This window comes from Scylla paramamosain, chromosome 30 (genome assembly GCF_035594125.1).
Source record: "Scylla paramamosain isolate STU-SP2022 chromosome 30, ASM3559412v1, whole genome shotgun sequence".
Lineage (NCBI taxonomy): Eukaryota > Metazoa > Arthropoda > Malacostraca > Decapoda > Portunidae > Scylla > Scylla paramamosain.
Window position 1 is genome coordinate 13009115 of NC_087180.1, and position 15000 is coordinate 13024114.

At 41.0% G+C, this 15000-nt stretch overlaps 1 protein-coding gene across 2 annotated transcripts in view; it reads right to left on the reverse strand.

Annotated features, from left to right (window-relative positions):
• Window positions 1-9582, reverse strand: part of LOC135115858 (adenine phosphoribosyltransferase-like) — a 183532-nt gene extending 173950 nt beyond the window's left edge. For both annotated transcript variants that reach the window (XR_010276073.1, XM_064032893.1), the window contains exon 1: window positions 9386-9582. Coding sequence is in view for 1 of the 2 variants with exons in the window: in XM_064032893.1 (XP_063888963.1) it covers window positions 9386-9387 (2 nt within the window). In the remaining variant the exon portion in view is untranslated. The remainder of the gene's footprint in view (window positions 1-9385) is intronic.
• Between the last annotated feature and the right edge of the window lie 5418 nt (window positions 9583-15000).

A 15000-nucleotide genomic window follows, 5' to 3' on the forward strand; every position in this document is an offset into this window, starting at 1 on the left:
AGCGAAAAATTGTGTATCCCGCTCAATGAAGTGTTGTGAGGGAAACGGTTTTGTTGTGTTCGGTTACGAGAGAGAGAGAGAGAGAGAGAGAGAGAGAGAGAGAGAGAGAGAGAGAGAGAGAGAGAGAGAGAGAGAGAGAGAGAGAGAGAGAGAGAGAGAGAGAGAGAGAGAGAGAGAGAGAGAGAGAGTCTACACGGGCTGGTATTCTTCTCGATGGATGCAATAAAAAAAAATATACATTGAACACAAGAATTTTTGTGCTCGGGGCTCAGATTCGTAATTCCTCTCTCTCTCTCTCTCTCTCTCTCTCTCTCTCTCTCTCTCTCTCTCTCTCTCTCTCTCTCTCTCTCAAAAGGTGGTCTTAGGAATGCCTTTTTAATATTCACTCTTATATTCTTTGTCACTCTTATTTGTAAACATCAGACAATCTTTCCCATAAACACCAATAACTTTCTGCATTTATTTTTGTACTACAGTCTCTTTAATAGTTCAATATCTTGGAGAAAGAGAATCGACATCGAAGCTTTTTTTTCCTTATGCTGGTATTCTTTCCTTTCATTCATTTATTTACTTTATTTATTTATTCATTTTACTTATTTATTTATTTATTTTTTTTTAGGTGAATTTCAGCGTTAACAAACCCCGACCACTGCAGTGAAAAGATTACACGTAAAATTATTCCTCTACCAGCGAACAAATGAAAATAAACGTGACGTACTGAGAAAAACAAGCAAGATATAGAAGATTACGGAGTTATTGCGCGTGACATGAGAATAAGAATGAAGAGGATAATAAATCATGACTGTCCACGTTATAAATGGCGGAGCGCAACGAGGATGGAGACGAACATGTAAGAATATAGCAAACAAAGCGTAAAACAATTCAGAAACTACCAGTTAAGCAAAATACAGACGAACACGAAGGGATAAAACAAATGGAAAGTATAACAAATAAAAATATCAATAAAATAAAACAAACACGAAAGAATAAAGCAAAGATATAGCATAAAAACACACCATAGAGAACCAAGACAATAAAACGAAGTACCAGTAAAACGAACCAAGAAGACGCGCATGTAAAAGTAAATACAAAGATCAAAGCAAGACAAAGTACATAATTATAAAACAAACGGTGAAGTAAAAGTAAAGATAATCACTCACAGATCATTGCATTCCACCCGTCACATCACAAGGGACGGCAGACAAAGCATGAATTCATTAAAATCAATTAGGGAAAGGTTGCGGTATGTCCTCCGTTTTCTATTCATTTTTACGCACCACATTCAATACCAAACAATATCTCTAACTTGTACAGAAAACCATTCCTTTAATCTTTTCTGTAGCTTTTTTTTACGTTTTTATTTTATTTTATTTCATTTTTATTTTTATTTATTTATTTTTTTTGCATTTTTCCACCTCTTTCCTCTTTTTTTTTTTTTTTTTATCCTCCCCTCTGTCTCAAAGCCTTGCTGCGGGGCGTCGCTCACGTGTTCATTAGCCTGATTGAAACTCTCGACGCCGCGGGCACAGTGTCTCGAAATGTCTCGTTGGTGTCCCGCTAAAGAACCACTAAAGCGATCAAATGTTTTCCCTTTGTCTCATAAGTGTTCCTTTACGATCCCTCCCACGCCCAGCCCCCACTCTCTCTCTCTCTCTCTCTCTTTGATGTTTTCTGACCATTTATCCCTATTTTTATTACATGGAGATATTTTTCGTCCATCATTTTAAGTTTTTCCAGCGTTGGTTGTTGTTTTCTGGTCACTTATCTCTCTACCTTCACTTGATACGGATTTCAGTCGTCATTTTAGGTTTTACCAGAGTGGTTCGTTGTTTTCTGATCACTTATCTTTCGATTCTTATTTCATGGGGATAATTAAGTTAATAAATTACTTTTTTTCATGGTCAGATGCGAGTCATTTGCCATTTTTTTATATAAATCGTGTTCTATATACAAATACCTTCCCTCCATTTTCATGTGGCTGTTTATTTTTATAGCTACGTTAACCTAACTCTTTCATAAGTCAATTTTTCCTCCTACCAACATGATATGCTGCTACATTTTTTCTTTTTTTTTACATCATTTTTTTTTTTTATCTTTTTTCTTGGTAACAATCAATTTTAAACCCATTACCCTATGTAGCTCAACCCCTCTCTCTCTCTCTCTCTCTCTCTCTCTCTCTCTCTCTCTCTCTCTCTCTCTCTCTCTCTCTCTCTCTCTCTCTCTCTCTATGCTCTACCTCACATTCCCGCCGGTACTGCTCCTTTGATGCTGTTTACTCTTCGTTTGTAAAATGCTTAGTGTCTCACTGAAAGCGGAGTAGAGGAAGCCAGCTCAAATGAATGTCAGGAATACAGTGAACGATTGAACTTTTCCTGTGTGTGTGTGTGTGTGTGTGTGTGTGTGTGTGTGTGTGTGTGTGTGTGTGGATGGGTGGGTAGGTAGGTTCATCACGTCCCAGACTCGTGATCGTCAAAGCTTTCAACAATAGATGTGTTGGATTACAATAGTGTGTGTGGGAGGAATTGTGGGCGTGAGTGGCGCATGAGAGAGAGAGAGAGAGAGAGAGAGAGAGAGAGAGAGAGAGAGAGAGAGAGAGAGAGAGAGAGAGAGAGAGAGAGAGAGAGAGAGAGAGAGAGGCGAAATAAACACGCAAACTTAAGAGGCAATAGAAGTAAAGAATGGGAGAAATAAATATGCCAATAAGTAAAGGGAAAACGAAGGAAACAAAAAAAGAAAGGAAACAAACAAAAAGGTTAAGCAGCACTGAAAGATAACGAGCTCTTTTGCAACTTCTAAGGGGAAAAAAGAAATCCAAAAATAAAAATCCTGTTTCACACGTTTCATTTTAATAGCAATCTTATGAAGCTTCTTATGCTTCGAAGCCTCACTCGTCTCGAAACTATTTGAAGTGTTGACCTCCCCCCTCTCTCTCTCTCTCTCTCTCTCTCTCTCTCTCTCTCTCTCTCTTAAAAGCCCATTCTCAACCTCTTTCCATTTTCTTTCGTTTTAATGGGTAACGATGTTGTTTTGCATTTCTCAAAATTACGTTCATTCCTCGTTGTCTTTCGTCTCTCTCTCTCTCTCTCTCTCTCTCTCTCTCTCTCTCTCTCTCTCTCTCTCTCTCTCTCTCTCTCTCTCTCTCTCTCTCTCTCTCTCTCTCTCTCTCTCACGATTTTCTACCATTCATGCTAGTGTGTGTGTGTGTGTGTGTGTGTGTGTGTGTGTGTGTGTGTGTGTGTGTGTAGCATGGGCAGGTTTCCACTGATGGAGGTTATTAGTGTTTATTGCCTGAGAGAGAGAGAGAGAGAGAGAGAGAGAGAGAGAGAGAGAGAGAGAGAGAGAGAGAGAGAGAGAGAGAGAGAGAGAGAGAGAGAGAGAGAATTTCCCCTCCAAAATAACGGCGTTGAAAGACTAACACTCTATCACACACGCACACGCTCACACACCCACACACACACAGACATTTTCCCAGACTACCTTTCTCCTCGGGGCCATCACCACCACCACCACCACCACCACCACCACCATCACCGCTCCCACACACCGCGTCGGACTCATTAGCAAAAAGGCACAAACAGACACCTGCAACAAAGCTCAAAATAAACAAACCATTATCATCGCCATCGGGTCCAAGGTACGGCACGGAGGAGGAGGCGGGACTCGGAGGCAACCCCAGTCATTAGAAGACGTTTAGCGGCGCCGTACACGTAGCCCCGTTAGGGAGGCAACCGTGGTATGGAATGCAGTGAAGAGAGACAGAGAGAAACAGAGAGAGGAGGATAAAGCGAAGAGGCGTACGCGCGAGAAGGTGGAAGAGGATGAAAATGACGATGACTGCTTTTAAAAATGTGAAGGTTATAGCGGATGATGAAGATGAAGAGATGACGATATGGAGTGTTGTTGGGGGAAAGAGGACGAAGGAGGAGGAGGAGATGTGAAGTAGGAGGGGAGTGAAAGTGACGACAACTTTGCTTTTTAATGCCTACTGCTTTGGTTATGGCTGATGATAAAGACGAAGATGAAGATGATAAGGAGGAGAAGACAGGAAGAGAAGTGGGGGAAGGGGGAAGAGAAGGAAGATAACGACGCTGGTTTTAAGTGTGCTACAGCGGAGGTTAAGGCTGAAGATGAAGACGAAGATGATGATGATAAGGAGGAGAAGACAAAGGAAGAGAAGTTGGGGGAGGGGGAAGAGAAGGAAGATAACGACGCTGGTTTTAAAAGTGTGCTACTGCGGAGGTTAAGGCTGAAGATGAAGACGAAGATGACGATGGTATGAAGTAAGAAAATAGAGAAGGAGGAGGAGGAGGAGGAGGAGGAGGAGGAGGAGGAGGAGGAGGAGGAGGAGGAGGAGGAGGAGGTGGTAGAGGGGAATTAAGAGGATGAAAATTAGTGACTTTGCTTTTTAATCATAAGAAACTGCTGAGGTTATTGCTGAAGGCGAGAATGAAGATTTCCTGGAATAAGAGGGCGATGAAGGTAAGGAGAAATGAGACGACAAAAGGAAAGAAGTAGGAAGGAAAGGATGAAAAGGAACAGGATTAGAAGATAGTATAGAGGGCCAAACGAGGAAGTAAAATAATGATGAAAAAGACCTAAAAAAAAAAAAAAAGAGGAGAATGTAAAGAACGATTAGAAGTATGAAAAATGCAATGAAGAAATGAACAACGAGGAAAAGAAGGCGAAGAGAAAGGCGAGAAAGACGGTAAGAGGAAAGCGGATGACGACGACGACGAACTCACGAGAAAGAAGGGGGAAGTGGGAAGGGGCAGTGATATTTTTGCAGGGTAAGAAAAGAACAAATCGAAGAGGTAATGATTTTAGCGCAACTGCAATCAAAGGGAACAAATGTGCCCTCAATGATAACTCGTCCATCACGTCATTTGGCAGGGAATCGGTGTTGGCAAGGACATGACCGAGTTGGGACGCTTCGGCAACTCCTGCTGTGGTGCTGTGTGTGTGTGTGTGTGTGTGTGTATGTGTGTGTGTGTGTGTGTGTGTGTGTGTGTGTGTGTGTGTGTGTGTGTGTATGTGTGTGTTATAAGAGGTAACCTGCTTTTGTGTGTAAGACAATGGTTACTGTGTTGCTATTGTTGCTATTGTTGTTGCTTTATAGTATTAGTGGTGGAATGTGAGGCGTTGGCTATGGTGGTGGAGATAGTAGTAGTAGTAGTAGTAGTAGTAGTAGTAGTAGTAGTAGTAGTAGTAGTAGTAGTAGTAGTAGAACATATTAAACAACAGTATGGAGACTTTCAATACAATCAAAATAACATCACACCTTCAAATCGCCCTGGTAAACACACAGGTACGTACAAATTTCCACCAAAAACGAAAAGCAATATAAAAGCGTTGGGTTCACGTGTCACTTGTATAAAACAAAGCGCCAACACTCACGGATGGCCATGTATCAAAGACGAGCACACAGTGTTAATGAATGAGTGACACGCGAGCCTCCATCCACACCTGTCACTTACCTGCCCACTCACCTAACATTTTTTACCTCCTTCCCTACCGCCGCCGCGCCAAACACTTCGGCGTCGTGCATGTCAAAGAAGCCTATGCATGACTGAGAGAATAGCATAACGGTTGGGCTATAAATAAATCACTTTGAGCCTGTTGTCCAAGGGAGAAACCTACCACAAACAAGAGTACACACACACACACACACACACATCAATTTACAAGAAGAATGAGACATGAAAAATGCGCAAACTTTTTATAACTCCGTACTAAAAAAAAAAGCAAGCGAAGTGTCTGGCAGTGTTTAATTTACATGCTAACCAATCAATCATGTGACGTCTTTACTTCAGCACATTTAAAATAAAAACAAACATAAGAACACAAGAAATAAGGGAAGCTGTAAGAAGTCACCAGGCTTACACGTGGCAGTCCCTATATGAAAAATACCTACCTATTTCCACCTATCCTCTTGATCCGTAAACCCGTCTAATCTTCTCTTAACGCTCCCTAATGCCCTAGCACTAACAACATGACTGAGTCCGTTCCACTCCTCTATCACTCTATCTGAGAACCAAAGGAAACACTTTTTCTTAAGAGGGTTCGGACTCCATATTACAAACGTTAAAAGTGTGTCAAGAATAAATTACAGCCTCTCAAAACATATCTTTAAACCATCAGGGAATGACGCACATGCCGGCAGAAAGGCGTGCAAAGAGCTGTTTAATAACACACTAACACCTAATTAAGAGCACTGTAAGCCGAGCTCTCCAACGTCTGTAATGACGACCTGGGGGAACAGCCGTATTATTCCTATTACTGTTGTTATTACTACGAGTATTACAAACTTGATGGTCTAAACGTAAGCAACACTCCTGAGAGGCAAACAGTTCTGCGAAGTTGCCAGCGCTGCAGATCAGATGCCGTTTAACATTCCCGTCCACTCTGCATCATTTAGAGCAATGATGTGCCTGTACAATTTAGTATGTAGATGGGATGTCACTGTGATGCACCTAACTCTGGGAACAAAAGTTTGTGGGTGGTGCTGAAACAGTGTAAAGCGCATTTTTCCCACTACCATTTCAGTTAAACTCGCTCGTCGCTCTGTTTACACCAGCAGTTACCAGTGCTGTAAGTGGAGCTCAGTGCTTTTCATGGGTCTGTTTACGTTTCAGTTATATTGATAATTCCATGTTGAATGACTCTTAACCACATCTCAACCTCCCTAACTAAAGTTCTTGCCTCACAGAACACTCAGTACTCGTTTGCAATTAATATATTCAAAATGCCAGCCCGGTTAACTTGTAGCTTCGTTTTTACATTTTTTTTTTGTTTTCAAATTTGACATATTTCTTATTTTTGTTAGTTTTACCAGACATTTTAATATTACTGGTATTTTATTATTCATCTTTTTATTTCGGCGCCACATGACCGTAGTTGTTGCGGCGCAAGGTAAGACATTTTTAATCACATCATCACAGAACTTTTGGGATCATCAATTTGAAACTTAACCAATCCACGAAACTCGGCCCACTCGAGGCATTAATCTAACACTGGCACTACACGACCTGGCTCCGTCAAAATGTTCTATTATCTAATCAATCAGACCCTACCTTCGTTAGCCTAACCTTGGCCTTATATGAACCAGCTGCTGCTGCGCTCTGAATGAATTCATGATTCAATAACCTACCCTGACCTGCCTAACACTGGGCTGTGGTGGCGAGGTCAGGGAACTTTGGGAAACACAAATACAACATTAAATAATTGTTAATCATTGTTGAAAATCTACATCACAGAGAACACAAAAATATTAACTAATTGATCCAGGAAACAAAACACTACGGCCTGTCCATACAACATAAAATATTTGTTGGCATATCTACATCACAGAGAAAATAAGAATATTAGCGAAGTGACTGCGAACATTTCCAGCGAGATGAGTCAGCCTGAATAATGAAAGTAATGTATGTATTCAAAGACAGCCGTTCATCAGGTTGCCGGGACAAGCTCAGTGAGGAAAACAAAAACTTGTATAATCTTTGACGAGGAAAAGCAACAAGGCATTCAGTATCGAGTATTTTAATGGCATCAGGGAGGGAAGCGAGGAAGAGACGAACGACCTTTACGCCCGTCACACGTCAGATAAAGGTTAATTAAAGTACATGAAAAAGTCTACACTGTACCCTCCGTGGTGATAAATTCTCCTCCTACCTGCCGACTTATTCATTTACCGACTGATGACTGCTCGGAGACGTGAAGCGTGTGACATTTGTTTGGTGTGGCGAGGTGTGTTGTGGTGAGGTGCATTGTATGGTGGTGGTGTGTTGTGTGGTGATGTGGTAGGGTGTGTGATGAGGCGAGTAGTGTAGTTTGAAAGTGTAAAGGTCGAGTTAACAAATATCTTGGAAACTTTACAGAAAACTTAGTCCAAACACGTATTTTTGTATTCCTCTCTCATATTAAAGCAGGAAGCATCGTGTAATCTACTCTGCCGTGTGGTGATCCGAGTGGTGGTGATTGCTGTGTGGTGGTGAGGGCTGCTGTGTTATAAGCTGTGGTGGTGAGTCAGATGGTGGTGATGACTTGCGTGGTACTGAGGAATGGTGAATCAAGTGGTGAGGAGTTGTGTGGTACTGAGGGTTCCTGTGTTATGAGCTGTGGTGGTGACAAGTAGTGGTGATGACTTCTGTGCTAGTGAGGGTTACTATGTTTTAAGCCGTGGTGGTGAACTGTGTAATGAAGACTGCTGTTAGGTGATGAGGTGGTGAACTGCTGAAACTTCTACTGTGAATTGTAATAAGTCTGATAAGTTACAATAGAGAACAACCGTAAGATGCGCTCTGTAGTGGTGAATAATGGCGTGGTGATGAAAATTGCTGCGTGGCGAGGGTACGAGGTGATGGTACAGTGTGGTGAGAGCGCAAAACGGTAGTGATGGCAATGGTGGCGGTGAGTGTGCAGTGGTGAGCTGGAGTGTGTTGGGTGAAGGGGGCACTGCAATAAAGGTTATGTTATGTATACGTAATAATCTACACCAGTAAATAAATGAGAAGAACGGCAATGCACTCAAACCACCCGCCCGTGAAATCATCTCTACTCGTATTTCAAACATCGACGCAGCTGTATCCTCAGTGTTACAATAGAATCACGATGTTAATGAGATCCTGATGTTACCGGTCTGCAGTGATTAAGACGTGATTTGTTGAAGTTAATTTGTAGGTTAAAGTGTATGGCGGCATTTGGTAGCATAGCATAGGTGGGAAGGCTTTGTGAAGGAGTGTTGGCTGTCTGTTGGTAACCGCTAGTGCCAGGTTGAACTGAGATAAATAAATACACCTTGCTTCAGGTATCGCGGGACAGAATCACTGCTATGTTCCATGACAAGGGAGAAGCGCGGTACTGACAGAACTACACCCTCTTATTCTAACTACTCCAGCAGATGCTTTTTTTTCTGGTAACAGCGTAAATAATCAACTGTTATATGCATCATCCTCTGTTAAGTTTTCCCTATAACCGTCTACATTAACTTGTCCAGCGAATGAGTCAGGTTGTTCTGAAATAGTTTCCAAGCTCTATAAAACGACCTATTACTGATCACAAATGAGTAAATGGCGATACAATATTAATAGCTGAGCGAGTAAAATCGCTACGTAACACCTTCAATGAGCAAAATATCACTTTAGACTGAATACAAGGTGGTAATGATTCATGCAATATATCGTGGTACTCAAAAGGGTTAGATTTAAACGATAATAAACTGCAATGATAATGACGTAGTAAATAGCAATGAATGGTACAATGATACCAGAAAAAAAGTGAAAGTTCCATGCGTCACATTGAGCTTAGTGTAATTCTTTTAAGGTAACACACAGGGTGATATTTGCCATACACTAAAGGAAGAACAGAACTATTCCTACTCTTTACTCACATTTTTCTGAGGGAGGATGGAGGTCGCGGCGAGTCCTGACCACCAAATGTCCCTGCAGACAAAGGCGCGTGTAATGTCTGTCAGAGATCAAGCAACACTTCAGTCACTTCATGTTTAAAGATCAGAAGGGGGAAAAGGAACACCGCAGGGACTCAGACCAATCGCCACGTGGCCAAGCACCCCACGCACTGAGCCTCCACGCCGCCACTGATGATTGATGGATGCGCGGTTCGTGCCGGGGTTTCGAAACACCACGAACCCTGCTTCACTTCCGACACATGACTCGTGGTAAGGAAACACAAGGTACAAATAATAAAAATAAACGTTGCATTACTCACATGTTATATACTTTAAGACGTCAGGAAAATAAAATACAAAACTACGCATGTGGGTTAACTTATTTGAAAAGGTAATTACAACGTAGTCTTTTATTGGCTTAATTAGTGCTACCTGACAATGCCTGGCGCTGATTTATTGCAACTCATGAAACCATACGAGACAATATCGAGTATAAAGTAATGTCTAACAAGCTCTGTGAGGAGCGGCAGACTATCATGAAAAAATAAAACTTCACCGTATATTCACCTTTGGTTCAGAGGAGCTGAGGTGATTGTCATGCTGCTCTGATGGGAATCATATCGTAAGCTGCACAGTGCTTGGTGTGAGTGGGTGTGGCGAACACGACGCAGCGGATGTGAATAGTGAGTGAACCGTTCAAGCTATTAGTGTTGGAGGTCTCGCGAGTATTTCCAAAGCCAGACAGAAGTTGAACACCTGCATGCATAAAATTCATCCATATACAAAGGTACACAAGTCAAGCTTCCATATTTGCATGTTCATTAACATGGCTTACGAGTGTAGGTAGGCACATGTACAAGTATAGACTAGAATAGGTTAAAGTAGAGCAATTGCTATTTATAACAGTATGAAGCACTGTTAAGACACTAACAGGAAAAGGTAAAACATTTTTCTGCTGCGTTTGGCTTCTATTAACATTCATAGCTCTGTAAAATATTGCATCGACAGACGAGAGAGAGAGAGAGAGAGAGAGAGAGAGAGAGAGAGAGAGAGAGAGAGAGAGAGAGAGAGAGAGAGAGAGAGAGAGAGAGAGAGAGAGAGAGAGAGAGAGAGAGTTAATTTTTTCCTTTTCATTGCTAAAAATAATTCAAAAGGCTGCAGTACAGTCTAAAAAAAAAAAGTTACGGATGATAATGGGAAAAAATAATAATGGTAGTGTGAAGCATTTCTTTTTACAAACATAGACTATTTCAGCAATCATTAATACAGAGACAGGATATACAGGCACTTGAGTATACCTGGGAAAGTCAAGATCCCGCAGTTTCCATTTCTATAGACACGAAGGAGGATCCGGATACTAAGAAAAGCGTGATTTATTCAGGTGTAATTCATCTTTTTCCAATCAGGTATTCCAGTCATTCATTTGTGCTTGTATTTCTTGAGTGGCGCTTCGCTTCGTCGGGATGAGATGAAGCACATGGCATTACACGGATTGTGATGGCGGGAAATACTCACGCAAATGACCTCGTAGTGAAATGAAAAAAGAGGCTGTTCATTTTAAGCTCAATTAAACGTTTAAGGGGGAAGGAAAGAAAATTTGTACGAGGTATTTTACTGCTCTCAAATTTCGTAATAAATTATTATTATCGCTCCTCCTCTTTCTCCTTTTCCTCCACCTACTCTTCTTCCTCCCCTCATCATTCCTTATAACCATTCTTCTTCATCCTCCGCATCATCATTCACAGTTTTTTTCCTCTTCCTCCTCCTTCTGGTCATGTACCCTTTCTATCTCCTCTTCCTCCTCCTTCTGGTCCTGTACCCTTGTATCTCCTCCTCCTCTTCCTCCTCCTCCTCATCCAAACTTCTACCACTAATACTACCACAACTACTATTACCACTCACAAACATCACCGCACATAGCTAGTCGTACAATGTTCAAATTTATATTAATGACTGAAAAATTTCCCTCGTATTCCTCTCAAAATCATCTGGCATTCCTTTCCTTAGACTCATTCCTGTCCTCCTTTTCCCCGTCCTCCCTCTCTCCCCCTTAACACCCTTAGTCGCCATTAATCTCCCGTGGAAGAGATAATACAGGGATAATAAAGAGGCTAATTGGGAACTCATCAAGGCATTGGTTGGTGTATCAGATGAAGATTATCGGCGGTGCATAAAGGGAAGTTAAAGGGAGTTTAGTTGTTTTGGTGGTGGTGGTGGTGGTGGTGGTGGTAGAGAGAGAGAGAGAGAGAGAGAGAGAGAGAGAGAGAGAGAGAGAGAGAGAGAGAGAGAGAGAGAGAGAGAGAGTATACGTAGAGAATATCGTTTCCAGTTCATTATTTTCCGGCTTTAATACCGTATCTCTCTCTCTCTCTCTCTCTCTCTCTCTCTCTCTCTCTCTCTCTCTCTCTCTCTCTCTCTCTCTCTCTCTCCTGACGCACTCACCTTTACAGCCCCTATCACAGCCAGGAGTGGCGGTTATGCTGCATTACTCTCACGTCATGCTGTTCCTAACCTTGCTAAGCGCGATTACTCCCGCCAAATTAATTCATCTGCTCTTGGGCTTAATTAATTCACTAAAACGGTCAAGTACATATCCCACCAGTAAAACGACGGTCATGCAGCCGCACTATGATTACGAAAGGGCGTTACTTCTCCCGCCGCGTAATAATCCAAAGGGTGTGTAATGTTCTGTCTTTAGATCCCGAGGCGCCATCTTGCCTCTCCCCGCTTCAATTATAAGGTTAATTACTCGTAGATCGAAGTGCATTAGCTGGATGTATTAATTTGGGCATCTGGAATGAGTACTTGTAGTAGTAGTAGTAGTAGTAGTAGTAGTAGTAGTAGTAGTAGTAGTAGTAGTAGTAGTAGTAGTAGTAGTAGTAGTAGTTGTAGTAGTAGAGTGTGTGTGTGTGTGTGTGTGTGTGTGTGTGTGTGTGTGTGTGTGTGTGTGTGTGTGTGTGTGTGTGTGTGTGTGTGTGTGTGTGTGTGTGTGTGTGTGTGTGTGTGTGTGTGTGTGTGTGTGTGTGTGTGTGTGTGTGTGTGTGTGTGTGTGTGTGTGTGTGTGTGTGTGTTTTCTTAACTATATTGTGCTTTGTTTTTGGTCTTTTTCTTTTTATTTATTTTTTTTTACTTACTTATTTATTATTATTATTATTATTATTATTATTATTATTATTATTATTATTATCATCATCATCATTATTATTATTATTTGTTGTATTTATTTATTCATTATTCTTTTTACTTTATTTGATTATTTTTTCTCTTTAATCATTTGTTTTATTTTATTATTTTGAAGACACGAGAAAATAGTAAGCTTCCTCTTCTGTCTTATCTTGTTGCCCTTGACCAGTTCCCATGTGCCAAAAAAGAAAATAAAAATGCTTATCGCTCACTTGTCTCTTATTTTTCTCTTCGTTTTTACGCTGCACTTCTCTCCACAAGCTCACAATTTCCTGTCATTCCACATACCTACGATAAAAGCCTTGTTAGACTTCCCTTTTAATCTTTGTAGCATATTAGTACAAGTCTTATCAGTACGTCCGCATTGTTAAAAGACTTCTTTCTTGTGATCCGTCCCTATTCCCACCTTTGTTCCTATCACAGCCTTCCGTGTGGCCTGCTGTGCCGTCTTATGATCTCACTCATGTCAATTTACTCCTTCACTATTACAACCATACTATTTTGCAGAGCGACGGTTGTTTGAGTTTTCCTTCATTCCTCGTAAGTTCTGACAAGCCTCCACAATAAATATACGCGGAAAATAGGCAAAAACGATGTAAGTGATAAATAAATGAATGACTAACTCATCGGAATATCTTCTTTAAGTAATGCTGGTTATATAATTAGATGAAAGGGATTTATTTACGATATAAGATGTATTGTTCTCTTCTCTACTTCCTCTGTCCAAAGAAAACAAGTTACCATTATGCGTCACATTTTCTTCCGTCTCTTTACACTCTGAACTCTCTCTCTCTCTCTCTCTCTCTCTCTCTCTCTCTCTCTCTCTCTCTCTCTCTCTCTCTCTCTCTCTCTCTCTCTCTCTCTCTCTCTTTCATGTATAAGATGCATTGTTCGTTTCTTCAGTAAACAAGTAACAATAATGCCTCACTTTTCTCCATCTCTTTCGTACCTTTACAATAAAACTTCACTCCCAGCCACTTCCCTTCTCATCACCTTCCCTATACACCTGCTACTCGCCTACTTACATAAAAAACCATACATTAGTCAAAGCTCCTCGTTCCAGAGAAAACTATACAATATTTCTGGGTTCACGTCACCATAAAATCCACATAATAAATAAGTCACCGTTGCAACCAGGCCTTCCGTTTTCAATAATGTCTCCACTCAGCTTACACAGTCCCTTTTGTTCCTCCAGCATTGAAGACACCGCTCACATCACAAGGCGTAGCAGCGTAGCAAGTCCCTAAGTACACATAATCAGCTACACTATTACAGTACTCTTGAGGCGCAACTCACCCCTACAATGAACTGGGACACGATAAAGCTGGATCGTATTATAAATATTTCTTCGTCCTACCACTAATGTTAAGACTGTAGTGGATGTTACTGTTTTTCAAAGGTACTTCATGATTCTCGTGGTGATTTAACAGATTGCAGTGGATGTTATTGAAGTTTTCATTCTTTTCATGATTCTGGTGATAATCTGGGGGGCTGTAGTGGATGTTATTGGGGTCTACAAGGTTTTATTCATGATTTTAGTGACAATTTAACAATATAGTGATGCCATTAAGGTTTTCAAGGGTGTTTCCATGATTCTGGTGATGATTTGGCAGGCTAATGTGTTTGTTATTTGTGTTTTCATGTTTTTTTTTTTTTTTTAATGATTATAATGGTAATTTAACAGGCTGCAGTGAATGTTATTGGATTTTTCATATTAGTAATAACCTAACAGACCGGAGTGGCTGTTATTCGAGTTTTCATGAGCGTTTCCATGATACTAGTGATAATAATACTAGTGATAATAATTTAACAGACTGCAGTGGATGTTACTGGAGTTTTCAATGGCAATTTCATAATACTAATATAATTTAACAATATTTATATGTCACCAATTAAAAGAAGACATCAAAAAGAACACAAATAATCATCACTGTGGTCTTTAAAAATAGTCCTCATGACAACCCACAGCGTCTACCGCCCACAGCTGCCTGATAACTGAGCGCCCTTCTTCCCTTTGTACAAATAGCCCATTACAAATCACTCTCCCTCATCCGACACACCACCGCCCTGTTATATAACTCCTCTACATAATTCCGTCCCTCCTCTATACAGCCTCGTGGTAAATTGACCGAGTTAACCCATCAAACTGACACAGGAAGGCACATTACGCTGGCAGATATTAGGTTGACACAGGAAGGCACATTACGCTGGCAGATATTAGGTTGACACAGGAAGGCACATTCGCTGGCAGGTATTAGGTTGACACAGGAAGGCACATAACGCTGGCAGATATTACGTTATGTTTATAGCGTACTTTCTTGTTATCTGCGCCATTGCCGTTACTTTTTATTTTGCTTTGCTTAACCTGATGAGACCTAACATTACCTAACCACACCTCACCTCATCTAACCTAA